The following is a 16879-nucleotide window of genomic DNA, read 5'->3' on the forward strand; positions in this document are numbered from 1 at the left end:
AAAAACATCTTTTTGCTTTTGAGGAAATTACTAGACGTGTAAAAATGTGTTTATGTAACAGGTTATGTATAAAAATGTTTGCTGTTTTTGACATTCTGGTCAAGGAAACAGTTTATCTTTAACGTGTTTTCAGATAGGGGAAATACACTTACACCAAAACAAAGAAAGGCTGGCCTTTAAGTGTTTTATTCAACAAACGTGTTGTTAGATGTCAGCTATTGAGGAATTCTCACGTTCTCTGCTAGTTTTGAGCACTTCAGCAGAAAATGACTTCTTATAAAAGTTTTGCATTGTGTTATAGATCTTATACATGTTGTGTTGAGCTGTTCATCAGTCTCTGACATCTGCTTGCCAAAAAGTTTGCCAGACTTATAAGATGTTTTTGTGCTGTCGTTTTGTACGTCATCTTTCATTCGCTTTTATAGAATTTAATAAATAAACAAAAATGTTTTTCTTCATTATCAGAAGTCAAAAATCAGAATGTTTTTAAAAACATAGTATAAATATGTTCATAGTATGCATATAATGTAGTAAGTGTAGTGTTTTTGTTAATGTTCTTTCATTTGTTTTTGTCTTCTAGGATGTGGTCTGGGGATTGAACTCCTTGTTTACTGTAAGTTTTTGCTAGTTTATGACCTAACGCGTGAACACATGCACAGTTTCATTGGAGAATTTCGTCATCTAAATCGGGGAAATCCAACGAAAGAGCTTCCTAAAGCCCTCCCTGAATTAAATCCCTTAACTGGAGAGTAAACCTTCACAAAGACATTCACACTATTGAAGCTGCTCGCTGTATGTAGGTTATACTAATGACATTACTCTTAATTCACATCAAATTAAACAAGGTCCTTGTTTTTTTTTTTTATCCGCTTCTGCAGCGTAGAGAAATTATCTTTCTCCTCATGATGAACGCTTTGAGTTGATGGGGAATAAAAGCAGGAAAATTGGATTACGTATTACTTATCGAGATCCTGGGCCAGCTGGCTCTGGATGTCTCCTAGTTCCAGGTCTTATATGGAAAGATAAGGACTAATTGATTATAAATTCTTTAGGAAATGAATGAAATTGATAAGTAATCGAATTGAGGGTTATATTGAGGAAAAACATACAGTTATCTGAATGTCCTTTCAGAATTATGTTAAATGTTTAATTTTGTGAATCTAAACGTGAATTTTAAGTATGTCTGATTTTTATTTTTTATTTTTATTTTTTTTAATTAAATAAAAATAACTTTTAAAAAGTTATTTACTGCCATAGTAAGAAGAGATTAAGGAGCTTGAAGCATTTTGAATATTTAGTCCAGTCATTTAATGTGAGCTTGAATAACCTCATCACATTTCGAACAAGGAAACCACTTCTCAGGCGTCTGTTTTAGCTCAATTTTCTTTCTGTTTATCACAGTTGCTGCTTTCAGGGTGTCAATACAGAAAGGAAGTAATGTGAATGTGGGTTGTATTTCCCACACCAAAGTTTACAGAATTAACACATGTAGCTGATACTGAAATAAATGCCAGTTTTGAAGATGTGTGTGGTTTGATCCATCGAACGATGATGACCCCCTCCTTTGCCTCTTCCACAGGACCTTTTGAACTTTGATGACCCGCTGAACATTGATGCAGCAGAACATCATCTGAGAGACAAGGTGAGACACGTCGTTCAGGTCATCTGGTATAAATTCGGCACACTTGTTAATTATCTGCAGCATCCAAGATGTGCTCGTAGTCCTCATAATACTAGCCTGTGGCTATCGCTCACATATGTAAACACAGACTTTGTACTTTAATTTATCACATTGCCTTTTTAAAATCTTCATTATATCTCTGTATATATGAGACGGCAAAAAAAGCTTATTTACTCTTATTTACTGATATGCATGACAACACATTCCAGTTTAGTTTAACGAAAATGTATGTAAGTGTGCACGTAATGCACACAAAATGTGAACAATGTCTCCATTCATTTGAGATCAGCTACCACACATAACATATAATTCGTAGATGTGTGTTCTAAAAATAATAGTTGCATTGTTATATGTAGATGTTGATAATCCCAGTACGCTAGATTGATCTACGTGTCTTGGAGGAGAAACATACACACATTGCGATCATTACAGTGAGATTCTTACTGCTGCATATCCTGCATATAAGCTATATTTAGAAACAAAATTTCTGCTGCTGTAGGTTCCAGAGGTGCTCTGTGCAAACCATTGCTTTTGTAGCTGGATTATGTGGTAACTCGGTGTGCTTTAATCTGGTATGGTGGGCTGAAGACAAAGAGCACACGGCAACCTTTTTGAGCAGACAGTGACGTTATGACTCCAGAACTGTCTGTACAGAGCAGGTGCATATGGTGTTTTTGTGCAAGACTACTGAATACACTGCCTCTGAAGCACGCTCTGCCATTTGTAAGTCAAATAACACACCATCAAACTGGATGTCTGGGTTTATATATGCTTCACTACCCTGATGGTTTGTAAGCTAATTATGTATTCTGACTATAACTTTAATATATTTAGTCAAGCTTATATTGGTAAGTGCCAGGGATTTACTGGGCTTTTTGCATATTGGGTAAGCTTTGAGCTAACATGAGAACAGTGGAATCCCAATAGAGAATAAATAAATAAATATATACACACAAGATCCCTGAAAAAATATGTTTATCCTGGCTGATTAATCTTTAAATTATTATTCCCGCTGCGTCGCCTTACTTCCCTTCCATCTATGTTTAACTTGGCCATCAGTTACCTGCGATTTAGTGTCAAAACTGTTAAAACTGATCATTTGAGTATTTTGGTCACATAAGTTTAATTCATAGATTTCTGGCCAACATCTGCAGGGAGTCTGCTGACTGTTGAAATAATTATAAGGCTCAGTAGGGGCAAGCTGAAAGCATTTTGAAGTACATCACTGACCTTCTGCCCTGTGTACGTACAGTTTCCCGTGTTCACTGGAGTGTATCCAACAGTGTGTGATGATGGTTGCCATGTGAGCCCCCATTAGATATGCAGGTTTGACTGTGCGTGGGGTTTTAAAAGGCTGAGGGTTTAAAAAGTGTTTGTGGCAGAAGTTGCAGCTGTTAGGCTGTTGCAGGTAAATTTGCATGCAAATAGTTCATTTATTGACTGCTGTGTTTTGTCAAGCATCCACTGGATCTTTATTAACTGACTAAATAGGTGGAAACAAACGCCTGTAAACCATGTATAGACTTAATCTGTCATGTGAGTGTGGTTTACTGGTTCATGAAAGCCTTCTTTCTTTGTCTCTTAACTTCCGGTTTTCTATGACAAATATCTAACATGATGTAGCTGATGAATTCGTTCAATATACCCCTCTAAAAACATTATATGCTCTGCTGCCTTAATGGCTGCAGAGTTCCAGACCTCCTCTGGCATTAACAGCAGCACAAGATCTGTGCACCAGGAGCTTCATGGGATGGGCTTGCATGGCTTAGCAGCTCCTGTAGGTATAAATGTTTACTAACTATATGTCATTCTTTTCAGAATATGTGTTTGTGACCTGGGCAATGACCTTTTAAATGTTTAACTATAAGTTATTAAAAATTCATTTCTGATTACAAAGGTAAAGGTTAATATGAATGATATTTTCTTGCATCCTGTATCACTCTGCACTATTCTCATATATTACTCATTTATTGTGCATTGTAATTTAATGCATTTTAATGCCGTTGGGATGAACACATTTCCACACAGTCTAGCCAGCTTGTGATAGGTAAGAAAATCTACTACTGGAAATGCACTTTTTATTATTCCCAGACCAGCTGACCACATGTGAGACTTAAACATTTAGGTGTCAGTTTAATTGCTAATTAACAGTCACACTAGTGGCAGTGTATGTGGTGCAGAATCTCTATATGAAGGTTTCTTGTAGTTAATGTGGTTGATGTACTGCTGTCTCAACAACCGCATCCTGTGGGGCACAGACAGAATAGCAGAAGCGCCTACGTTTGGCTGTGGCTACTTCATTCATTGCTGTTCACTTACAGCAATGAATGAATATGATAATTACACTGACAGAAAACTCTATGAGCTCACCCCCAACTGTTCCTCACTGAGCCTGTTTCTGCTGGAGGATTTTTCCTGTTAAAAGGGAGTTTTTCCTTCCCACTGTCACCAAGTGCTTGCTGATAGGGGTTGTCCATCTGTTGGGGTTTTCTCTGTGTTCTTTAGAAACTTGACCTTACAGTATATAGCAGTTTGAGGTGACTTGTGATTCGGTGCTTTATAATTAAACAAATAAACAAAATTTATTTCAAATTAAATTTTAAATTCTACTGCCCCAGTCTGTTATTTAGCACCTTTACCCGTTTCAGCTTTATAATGTGGCTTTAGTCAAATCAGTGTTTTTTTTCTAAACTTTGACTGATTACACACATTTATACTGAAACAGACTTTTGGTCGTTGAACTACAGATATATAATCAGATCAGTTGTGAAACTAAAAGCAGTTTGAATTGATAAGACTGACCAAAAGGCAGAATTTGTTTTTGTAGTGTATCCATTTAGTGTTTTCAGTTATAGTTCTGAGTTAACAAAGTTACTAATTTGATACATTAATGATAAAAATCTCTCATTTCAAAATGTGTTTCAGTAAGTTTTAGTGGTGCTTTACCGCCTGTTGTGGCTTTTCAGAGTCACAACATCTGAAAAGTCATCCAACCGTGACCCACTCCCACTGAGTCAAAGCCTGCTGTAATCAACTTCAGCAGCGAGTGGATAGAGATGTGGGAGTGCGAGTGTCAGTACACAAATATGCTTGTGAATGTGGATGCGTGTGCTACTTTGTGTTGAGGCATTTGAAGTGGGGCTCCTCCTGTGGCTGCTCTCTGAATACATTAGCTGGTTAAAGTGGCTAAAAGGAAGCATCCTCATGAGCAATGCAGTATGAGTGTGTGTAAATCTGTGTGTGTGTGTGCGTTGTTGGTTATAATGGTATTGTGCTATTATTAGTTGTGAGTGGGTTTTTGTCTGTGTACATGTGTAGACAGCGGTACAACAAACAGTTCAGAGATAACTCTAAATAGGACAGCGAGATTGTGTTAACATGTCCACTTCTTTAAAAATTATATTTATATATATTGTTCAAACTTTTTTTTTTACATAAACTGCTGTATTTGTAGTAGGTGATCAAAGCGTGGTAGAGTAGCTGACACTGAAGAAAGGAGATCATCCTATGACAGATGTTCAGGAGTCGCTGCCCAGAACAAAAAAAATTGTATTTCTCTGTATGACTCTCTGTGATTTATGAAGGAAGTGGATTAATAATGAGCTCTGCAATGCACACAGTCTCTGACATTTGAAGTCTTCAGCAAAGACTTGATCTATAAATACTAATTAGCTCCTTCCAGCTTAAAGAAGTGTGTGAAAGATGAGACTGACTGACTGTAATCCTTCTGAGATCTGTGTTTCAAACCAAGAACAGGGTGATTTGGGCGCTTGTTGTCAGTTACCTGTTTTTCTTGATGTGTAAACATTTTCTGTGCCCTAGTTACATAATACATGCTGACTCGAAGTAGGTTTTGCATGTGAAGAAAAAAGTAAATGTTGAATGGTGGAAAGACTTGAGGAAGGGCTATGGGGCTGGGTTGCATTCGATGATGCACCAACTATATTAGTTACTTTAAGAATATTTTGTACAGTACTGAATCTGTTAGCAAACTGAAAAGCATACAGGTCCACAAGTATCTGCACAATTACACATTTGTATTTTTTAGCTCTGTATGCCACCATGCTGGATTTTAAATAAAGCCATCACCTTGTGATGAAATGCAAATCTTCAGTTTTTAATCAAGGGTTTTAACAAGTTTTTAGGAATTACATTTTTAATTACAGAGTATCAACCAAAGATCCAGGAATCAAAATCATTGCATAAAAGTTATAATTTAAACTTTTAATAAAGTATTTGATTTCCAAGCAAAACATGGCTTAGTACTTGTTGGAGAAGTCCTTGTTGGTGATCACAGCGATAAGACGTTTCTTTAAGTTTGCACCTACAAGAAAGAGAAGTTGGATTCTATCTCATTTCTTTTTACTGAAATGCTTTAATTCAATAGAAGAAATGTAAAAACATCACATTGTTTAAAAATTGTCCTACATCTTACTTGTTCAGTTTTTTTCAACAGCAGTGGTGGAAATGTTCTGGACAGTGTGAACAGTGTACATTGGCTCTTACCATTAACACGCTACCAGAGATCACGAGCATGCTTCTATCATAAAATATCAAATGTTGTTAACATGTCAACAAGCTGAACCGTGAGCGAGCAGAAGGCTCAGAGGACTGTGTTACAGCACGTATACTTCGGTGGATATGAAATACAAACGGGAGCCTGTGTATTTGGGATACATAGTAGACTCTCTGTCCTAAAGCGCACAGTGACCTTGTACCAGTCAGCCCTTGGAGGGTTCAAAGTTCATTCATACAATGCTAAATGTTCTGCACCTCCACTTATTGTTACTGACCAATTAAAGGGACTAACTCTCTCTAACTCTCCCAGATGCTCACTCCTGGGTCTCTCAAGTGGCTTTGCTTCTTCAGTCAATAGTCAGACGTGTCAAGTACAGACACACACTCTCTCACCTTTTGCTGCATCTCGATTGGGCTTCTCTTCTCCTCATCAGCTTTCTGTCCATGAATGACCCACAGGGTCTCGTTAAAGCACAAAAGGAGACCACGTATCAAGGTTGTTTATTCTTGAGTCTCTCTTAAAATAAGCAGTGTTCACTTCTTGTTTATAAAATACTAATATTTTTCTACTTTGTCACCCACTGAATGTCCTGAATTATCGGTACCATCCCAGTAGGCTTCAGCAGATGTTATTGCCCCTATATCTGACATGTAATAAGGTATTCCCTAAATTTGTCAAACTGCGGCACAGAAACAGAAAAAGATAAAATAACTGTCTCAACATATAAAGAACTGAATGACTGATGGATTTAGCTTGGAGTGAGTTCCATGCATAGACACGATTTCTCACTGTCTTTCAGTCCACAGTACAGGAAGTTGGGGATATGAGTGCATGTGGGAGTGTGTGGTGTAGAACAGGATCCCAAAATAATACCCCAACAACCTCTATAACAGTGAACAGTCCACTCATTTTGTGCCATCGACGTACACAACAGACGAGGTTTACTGGGGGGGGTTTAATGTCCACTCCCAAAGTCTTACAGGGGAGACTGTCCTTTGGATTTACACTGCAGGCTCTTACACAGGTTAACAAGCACACTGTCAGAGCCTTCAGCAGCTCCAGTCACCTTATTGTGTTGTGTACCTGTTCTATCAGTTTAGTGTCAGAGCTCTGCAGTGGCAGCCAGGCAGTGAACGACAACAGCATTGGACATGTCTGCTCTCTGCTGCTGTCTGTGTTTAGTCAGACCAAGTGCTGACTTAACAAGCATGTGATGTAAAGTGGTCTATAAAGGTCTTTAACTCCATTTGTTGTCATCTGAAAAGATGGTGCGTCCGGAGTGGCCAGACAAAGCGTAGGCCCTGCCTGTAGACACTGATGAACTGTAGCTGAAGTGGAAGCAAAGATTTGTGCAAATAATCAGAAAACAGTCACTGGAAGATAAAGTGAGGCACAAGTTGGCTCTAAATTTCAAAGTCAAAGCAGCAGTTGTATAATGAGCAGCCTGGCCTTTCTTAAGGTGAAAAAGCCAAGGGAATCCAGAGTGGTGACGAGTTCAGTGCTGCATGAGCCACGATGTCATCCATCGTGAGCGGCCAGAGCCTCCACCTCCTCCTTTCAGACTGTAGCAGAGTTGCTTTTGCATAGTGACACCTCCAGTATAGGTTTTTCAAACAAAAGGCTGTGGCCTCAGTATACCACTCCATGCACTCAATTAATGCAGAGCTATTCACCCGCAACAGTGCTAATTAAGTTTCAGCTGAGCTGAGTAGGTGCAGAGAGAGGGGGGGGGGATACCTGGGAGTTTATTTCACACTTCCAGGTTTTACCAGCGAGATATCAAATCACATTTACATGCAGCAAAGAATGATCCAGGGTACTGAAATCCTTGATTAGTGGACACAAGTGGATTGACTACAGAAGCTTAGAGCATGATTTTAACACGTGCCTGGTTCTTCATTCTGCTTTTCTTTCGTCTTTTTTGTATGTTTAAAAAGACGACTGGGAACAGTTGGCTAATTCGATGGATGTCATTTCTGTTTGCTGTCCTTTCTTTACTTTCCTGTTCACATCGCTCCTTACGCCGACATATTTTCCCTTCATAGTCTGCTTACCTGATATATCCCGAGGCCCTCAGTTGCTCAGTTTTTATATTTTAGCCGATTTTAAACCAACCATTTGAACCCACAGGGTTTAATTTACATTCCCCTCCCACTGATGGTGGTGCATATTTTGAGTACCTGTGCAGATCACTGGAGGAACAGAGTTAATTGCTTTCTCTAGGTGAAGCCAAGAAAAGTAAGCTCCAGTCCAACAAACTTTTTATTCGACTGCAGAGTTCACTTGCAATATTAAATCTAATGAATCTCAGAGTAATTTGCAGTTCAGCCAATTTTCTTTTGTAAGAGAAAAATCAAGAACAAAGGAAGAGAAACGTATATGATCAAAGTATGTAAATGTACCCGTACTATTTTTTTTGTGAGTCGTCTTTAATAGTTGCTGCTCTTATCCTGTTTCTCCTCATAGTTGTGTGATAGCTTAATTAAGGTTTTTTTGTTTTCTTATTCTGCCACTGAGAAACTTCCTAGTCTGTATTGACATCTTAATTGGACCCAGTTGACAAAGAGTTTCTAGCTTAAAATCTGTGTGCACTCTATTGGTGTTTACTTCCACAGTTAATGTGTCATTTTGTCACCACATATTTGCCTTTTTTTTTTTTTTTAATTCCCTCTGTGATGTCACGTCATCTGCCAAATGAGGAAGAAGAGCCACTAAGTGTCACAGGCAGGGTTTTATTATAACAGTAGTCAGAAGATGAACTGTGAGCTTAAAATTTTCAGCCTTTAGTGAATTCTCTCAGCAGTTCTTGGATAGATTGACATACTAATGTCTATACGCACGTCACTGGCCACTTCATTAAGTATATCTTACAGTACAGAGTTTGCCCCATCCTTTTTCCTTCAGAACTGTCTGAACTCTTTGTGGTACAGATTCAGCAAGATGCTGGAAACATCCCTCTGAGATTTTGAGATGATATTGACACAGTGGTGTCACACAGTTGCTGTCAGCTGCTCATCAGTGATGCAAACCTTCTATTCCACCACATCCCAAAGGTGCACTATTAGATCTGTTGACTGAGGGGGTCACAATGAACTCACGATGAGCTTTGTCCTGAAAGATGGGTACACTGAGGTCATAAAGGGGTGGACATGGTCAGTAACAACACTCGGACAGGCTGTGGTGTTTAGGCGCTGCCCAGCTGGTACTAAGGGGCCCAACGTGTGTAAATAAAATATCCCCCACAGGATTTCACCTCTACTACCAGCCCTAACAGTTTAAGTAGTTTAAGTACCATATTTTCTGCACAATGAGGCGCACTGAAAATCCTTTAATTTTCTCAAAAATCGACAGTGCGCCTTATGTATTCTGGTTGTGATACAGACCTCAAACCGATTTTATTTGGTACACGGCGCTCAAAAATCTGTCAAAAAATGCTTTAGTACGACTTTGGTAAGCTACGAAGCCGCACCGCTTTATGGATTGTCGGAGAATTACGGTTACTGTAGTCAAGAGCCTCGTGGAGTAATCTGGGTCCTAAATTCAGTTACTTCAGGTCCCAAAGTCAAACGAACACTGCAGCATCACTGAGAGTTAAAAACTGTCTAAATTCTTTCATCTTTAATAAGATGATCAGCGTTGCTGCTTTACCAGGTGTAACAATTAAGTTTAACATCCAGGCATCCATGAAAACAGAATTTATTAAATTTAACAGAGTTAGAAGTTAGCAGGAAGTTAGCTCGCTAGTTAGCTAAACATGATATAGCATGTTTTGACTGAGAGATTTGTTAAAAAATTCAAACGTACAGCTCTGCTATCACTTCCAACATAAATGAAGACAGAAAACTAAACAGCAGTGACGTTTGTAGGGTTACTGAAGTTGGAATTGCTGGTATATAATGATGTGCTACGTGGTGGCTAGCGACACAGCTATGTTAGCATAACAAACACAGTGAAGCTGGAGGATGAACGCTAACTTTTTTCTACTCGTTAACTTGAGGGTTTCCAATGGTCAGGGACAAATGCAATCGCATGGCAGGATGCTGTAAACGGACCAAACTTCAGTCAGGAGAACAACTGAGATAATCCATCCACAATAGAAGGTTAGTCATTAATATACTGCAACAACATGGAAATAGAGCAGCTGTGAGAGAATTCAACATTAATGAATCAATGGTACGGAAGTGGAGGAAGCAAGAAGAATGAGTTGAGTAAAGTTTGACTTCTCTGACTGCTTTGTTTTGCTTAATGCGCCTTATAATCCGGTGCGCCTTATGGTCCGAAAAATACGATGCTTTCATATTATTTACACCAAATTCTGGCCCCATCATCCAAGCTCCTGCTCTTAGCTGACCAGAGTGCTGTCCAGTGAGGTCTTCTGCTGTTGTGGCCCATCTGCTTCGAGGTTTGGCATCCTGTGCAGTCTGAGCTGCTCTTAAACACCACATTTAAACACCACAGCCCGTCCGAGTGCTGTTACTGACCATGTCCACCCATTTATGGCCTCAATGTACCAATATTTCAGGACAAAGCTCATTATGAGTTCATTGTGACCTCCACTCACCAGGTTGTACACCTTAGTTATAATGAGTACTACTTTGAGTTACTCTTGCCTTCATATTAGCCTGAAACAGTCCAGCACTTATCCTCTGACCTCTACCAGTGAACGGCCGCAAACTGGATATTTTCCCTTTTTCAGACCATTCTCTGTAAACACCAGTGATGGTTGTGTGGGAAAGTCCGAGCAGATCGGGAGTTTCTGGAATACTCAGATGAGCCCATTTGGCATCAACAACCATGTCACCTTCAACGTCTGTGGTGCTGTTTGGTTTTAACTTCTCCAGGCTGTCTTGACTGTGTCTACATGCCTCAATGTGCTGAATGGGACTGACTGGTTAAATAATTGCATTTAGCAAGTAGTTGATTAGGTATACTTGATGAAGCCTGGATCAAGCTGTTCAAATTTAATTAATGGAAGAGAAAAAGTTGTTTATAATTATTGTGCAGTAATTCTTCAAGTTACACCTTTTGTAATAGCAGCTTTGAAATATATTTGGCCCATTTTGATTTCCTCTTGGCTCAGTGTGTTTTGCCAGTTTTTTTTCTAATAACCAGAACTAAAAAAAATCAAGAAAACATCAACGTTTCATGCAAAATACAAAACAGACACGAGGCTGAACAGATGTTCACCAATCAAGGATGATTCTGATCCCTGACTCATTGATTTGTGCATCACTAGGTGTATGTCTTCAGTTTCACCATTTTTACTGTAGTCTTGTCCATTCTCAGTAGCTCTCTTTGCTTTTTTTAAGCTGAGGTCACAAGCCAAGCAGTGTGACTGGCTGAGTATGTTAGTCAGTACGGTCTGATCTCTCTCTCTATATATATCAATATAATAAACCAAAATAGTAGGTTCACTTAGAAACAAGCAGTTTGGGTACCCAGACTCCAGCACACTGCGCTCATTCCTCTTCTAGCATTAATTAAAGTCTTAAGGGAGTAATCTCTCAACAGAGAATAGCTGATCCATCATCCCTCCATGGACCAATTCTCAGACCGCTGTCATCAATTCTTTTATGGTTGCTGGCAACTTTTCAGCATTAATGCCGTCTCCCCTGTTTGTGCACAGACTCTCTCTTTCTCTTTCCCATTTACTCTTTATTTTCTCATGCTCTCCATTTCTTGTTCGTACTCCAGCGACCTCAGAGAAATGTGTGCGTAACCAACAGGCCGCTCGACCTGACGCATAAATAAGGGCGTTGTTGTCAATGCACGGCACATTTATGTGAAAGGTTGGACAAGAGGGGGGGACTCTGTGACAAGGGCAGGACCCTGTGGTGGTGGATGGGTTTTAAAAAAAAAAAAAAAAAGAAAAAAGCAGAGGTATATTAAGAAGTGGGTCGACAGACGAGGATGCTTAGGAACCAAGGGTGCACAAATATTAATTTAGTCACAAATAAGCTAGCTAAATATTTATAGCAAAAAAAAAAAAAAGGCCAGTTGAAAGCACAGATGGATTAAATCCATCTGTTTGGAATGATTTGTGTGCTGTTCTTTGGGGAAAAGATCATTTACTCAAAATACATTCAGCAGAAGACCATGTGAGCCTGTAGCACATAGTTTCTCATTAGAAATTTAAATAAACAGAGTAGGATTAACCTGCTATTTAGGGCCTAAGTCAGATTCAACTCTTTTTGGGGGGCCTAACTTCTACCCCATGTCCGCATACTTGGGAAATGCTAGCAATCTGTGCAGAGTCATACCTGCATCATCATTAATACTAGTAAAAAATGTCCCCTGTGTTGTTGTTATGTGTGAGCAGCAACCTCAGTTACAGCACTTTCTATGATTTATAATGTGTGTAGCTAACAGCCTGACCTTGCATTTTCTAGTGTAGACCAAATAAAGGAAACCTTTTCACAACAGAGTAAAGCTGCTGCAGCTCAAATTAATAGCCTGTAGCCTCAAAGTGTGTGTGTGAGTGTGAGAGAGTGTGTGAGTCTTGTAATGTCTCTGGACTGTCACAAAGTGCTTGCTGAAACATCTTTCTGTAATATTATAAGGTTTTTACTCTACAATGTAAAGCAAGTATAAGCTATCTGAATAAAATTGAATTGAAACAGTGTTTAAAGGAATAATGGGATTAAAAAGAAGTTAAGATGAAAAGGATGTTGGCAAGAAAAGCCAAATGGTTTTAAAGGATGGAAAACTTAAACCGTGACTAAAACTAGCGGGTAGCGGAGGAGGGGAAAAAAGAGGATGGAAAGTGGAGGTCACACACAGCTTGGTTGGACCAGATGCCACCAGGAGATATGAGTCGAAGTAACGACAGAGGGGCGTTTACAGGACTCGTGCATGGTGGGTGGGGGTGGAACGATGTCAAGCATAACCTGAAGGGGCATGATCGAGTAGGGGGGGGGGGACACATGGTAAGGAAAGAGGAAGACACTAAGGACCAGAAGGGATATGGCCAAGGAACGTCGACTCGATACAGACGTCGTTATTATCAAGATGTCAAGCACTCCACGTCTCGGGCACTAGATGTGCCCCGAGTGAGAAAAACTTGAAGAATTTCATTTTTAAACTATCAGACGTAAGAATTTAAACGTTTGTCTTTTTGTTTTGGGTTTTTGTGCTTGTAGATTTTACGTACATTTACTTGCAGTGTAACATCTGCATAGGACTGATACTGTGCATAGTACAGTTAAAAGAGATGTAATATTTGGTGAAATTAATATTCTAGTTTTGCAACAGTGGCTGTTATTTATCTTGTTGTTGTTGCTTGTTTAACAGTGTTTATGCATCATACTGTACCCCTATACATGTTGCATTTTTAGCAGGGTGCCATCACTGTACATCAAGAAATTAATTGACAAATCTGCCGAAGGTCATTTGCATATTTTCAGTGTAGTAAAATTCAAATGACCCTTGATTTTTCTGGATCTACATTTGTGTAGTGTCGCCTCAGATTAGCCTAGTCCTCGTGCATACTTCTTACACTTGTTTGTCTTTTTGTTTTGTTTGTTTTGCTTCCAATTATTTGGCAAGAAGTTAACATGTGGAATGAAAAAGTGCCTTACAGCGTCTAATATGTCCAAAACTAGCATAGCGACCTAAAAAGTACATTAAAATATCTTCAGTTAGATCAGTGTTTGTGTTTTTTTGCCATTTTTGGTTTTAAATGGGGAAAAAGCAACACAGCAACATTTTTACTTCTAGTTTTCCCATCTAACTCTTTTCTTCTCTTTACCTTCTCTGTCCTCAGGAGGACTTTCGGAATAAGGTTCAAGATTACATCAAGCATTACGCCAGATGATAAAAGCATTGGTGACCCGCTGCAGCCTGCACCAACTAACCAAACTGCTCTACCTTGCCTCTGCTTCTCTTGGCCAACTCCCCTCCCACATGTGTGAATCAGCAGCTGACTCTTTGACTCGTACCACTCCCCTCCCTCTCGACACCACAGCTCTGGCGACGCCCCGCCTCTTCTGTTCACCCAATTGCAATAAACTTCACATCGCAGGAATGAAATAAAAAAAAAAAAAAAGTCACACGTTGAAGAGAGGACTTACATACACAAGAAAATAACGCTTTAGTTAATCGGCCGAGGGTTACAGTGACCACAGTGTCTGTCTGTTGTGGCAAGACACACGAATGACGCCACCCCGCTGACGAGCCCGTCGGACACGAGCCACGTGGCGATGGAATTGGATGCGATGTTTAACTGAAGAAGACAACAAGTCACGCTTGGCTATTTTTAAATTTGATGACTCAAGAGGAAGATTATCTGTTACTGTCAGTTCTCTGTTCCAGTGCCTGCCATGTTTGTGTCACTAAAGTGAAAATGCATGTGAGTTCACACACACACACACACGCAGTCACAGCCTGCAGTAAAAGGTGAGCACATGGAAAAACACACATTGGTTGGAAGTTGGAAAGCCTGCAGCCCCCAGCCCCATTAGACAGCATGTGAATGACCACACTGACCCATTTTAATGTCATTCTCTCTGCATGTGTACACACACACACACACACACACACACACACACACATGCACGCAGACACAGCTGTGTGTTTTCAGTTCCAGTGACATAAAATACTGCCACAAAAACAGCCAAATGCACTGTTCATTTTTCAACTTCATCTCTTGTCTCTGCACCACTGCCCTCTTCACTTCTTTGTCTTTTTTACTGCATCTGTCTCTGTTACGCACACACGCGCACACACACACACACACACACACACACACACAGCACAGGTGAGCGCACATGTGAAGTTCTGTGTTGCAGATGGAGAGGTTAAAACAGTACAGTCAAAACTTCTGGCATGCTGGCTCTTCATGTAAGCGAAACAACGACTGGTTTTAAAGAAGTGATGACATAAGAGTCTGATAACAGCACTAAGCAACAAAGTGCTAAACACGGTAAAGAATCTGTCAAAGAAAGAAAAGTTGGAGGAAACCTTAAACACGACTCCAAATGACCTCCTGGATGTACGTAGGCAACACTTGAAGAACGATCTTGAGTCATTTTGTCATCAACCACGTGCACTGCAGCTCCGAACTGTTCCAAAGATTATTGAGAGACGTGCAGCCACCTTTCAATGATCTTTAAAGTGAGCTGCGAAAAGAACAGGTGACTGTCAGGTGAATTCACAGCAAGCACTCCCTCCTGCCTGCTCCGGTAGCTGCAGAGTGTATCGTATCCCACCAGACAGTCCTGACATTCTCCAGAGTTCATGTGTGAAAATGTCTCCAATGAAGATCAATAGGTGCAAAGAAAGCCTTACAACTTTTAAACTCAGTCATTTTTTTTACTTTATAGTCACTGTTCAGTGCTGAGCCAAACTGATATTGAGGTTTTTGACTGATCTGCACAAACCCCCTCGTTCTGCTCCCTTAGGGAGATTTCCGAGCTGACTGTATCTTTCTAAAAATGGCGCTATTTCAGTCTCTCCCCCTTTGTAAGCAGACTGTATGATTTCACTATCTGAATGTGTGTGGAGAAAACAATAGCAGAGGTTCATAAAGACCACTCTGTAAATGATATCTGCATACAGACGTGCAGAGTCTGCTGTTATTGTTTGTAGCCAGAGTTCAACTGATCGGTGAGCAGGCTGTAGTTGCATGCAGGTGTAAGTCATAACTGGCCAAAAGAATATGAAAACTTGGCCCAAATATATCTCCACTGGGTGCATCAGAAGCCCAGAAGACTTGAACGCTGGTTCAAGCAGCTACTTTAAAAGGCAGGTTTCCAGATTGCATGAAAACAGATGGCAAGATGACATGCTAGCAGGATTACTAGCTAGCTAATGTAAGTGGCTTCAGATCTGTTAGAGACTGCAGGAAGGCGTCATTCTGGACATCTATGAAATCTATGAAAGTGCAGTACTTAACAAAGCCATTGGAACGCCTGTCATAAAAACAGGAATCACAAATATTTGAGAATTCTGTCAAAAATATGTTTTTTTTTCTTTGTTTATGCAAAAACAAACCGATTTTACATTTTTATAGGTGAATTTGATCTGCAGCACTTCTCTGAGACATCACATTCAACAACTAAAACGAATTTTTCTATTCAGTAATGCAAGTTAACATGTAATTTGGCATCTTAATAAAAATAATAACAATAATTGCTAATAATTGTGATTTACTTTTTCAGCGTTTTTGTGAAACAGGAAATTTAAAATGTCAGGGATCATAACAATAACTATATTTTACCATTTAAAAATCCAATTTTGATTAAGAGCTTGTGTGTACTGCAGGATTAAGCATTACAGAAACATAAACAATGATTTTGGTCATTACTAATACTTTTGATTTAGGGCAGCAGTGGGGTAAACCTTACCCTGGGGGTGGGGGGATGGGGGGGTCTAATAAATGTGTGGAGCTCTGCAGGCTCGGTCACAGTCAAACACTGGGGAAAAGGGGAGGTTAAAAAAACTGCACAGATTTGGTGGGAAACACTCTTGAGGCAGTTGACATGTTTGACACTGGATTAAATTGCTACCTCGAGTGCTAGTTAACTAGTTAAACTATATTTGCGCCTCTCGGTTGACTAGAGCAGATTATGCTTTGTGGGATGGCCGCTAGGAATTCTGGACTAACTAGATAATGTCTCCATGAACCTCTGCTGCTGTGGGTTTTGGCTAGTGATTGTGTTTTTATGTGTGTGTGTGTGTGT

The 16879-nt window shown here is 39.7% G+C and overlaps 1 protein-coding gene across 1 annotated transcript in view; it reads left to right on the forward strand.

Annotated features, from left to right (window-relative positions):
• The window catches only part of ube2f (ubiquitin-conjugating enzyme E2F (putative)), a 53306-nt gene extending 37062 nt beyond the window's left edge, over positions 1 to 16244 (forward strand). Inside the window, exons 8-10 of the mRNA XM_085374063.1 lie at positions 581 to 613; positions 1580 to 1642; positions 13963 to 16244. Coding sequence (XP_085230189.1) covers positions 581 to 613; positions 1580 to 1642; positions 13963 to 14013 — 147 coding nt within the window. The 3' untranslated portion in view covers positions 14014 to 16244. The remainder of the gene's footprint in view (positions 1 to 580; positions 614 to 1579; positions 1643 to 13962) is intronic.
• The last annotated feature ends 635 nt before the right edge of the window (positions 16245 to 16879 follow it).

The sequence above is a fragment of the Diplotaxodon limnothrissa genome, linkage group LG16 (genome assembly GCF_057381915.1).
Source record: "Diplotaxodon limnothrissa isolate DT_005_m linkage group LG16, D_limnothrissa_male_GT1.1, whole genome shotgun sequence".
Lineage (NCBI taxonomy): Eukaryota > Metazoa > Chordata > Actinopteri > Cichliformes > Cichlidae > Diplotaxodon > Diplotaxodon limnothrissa.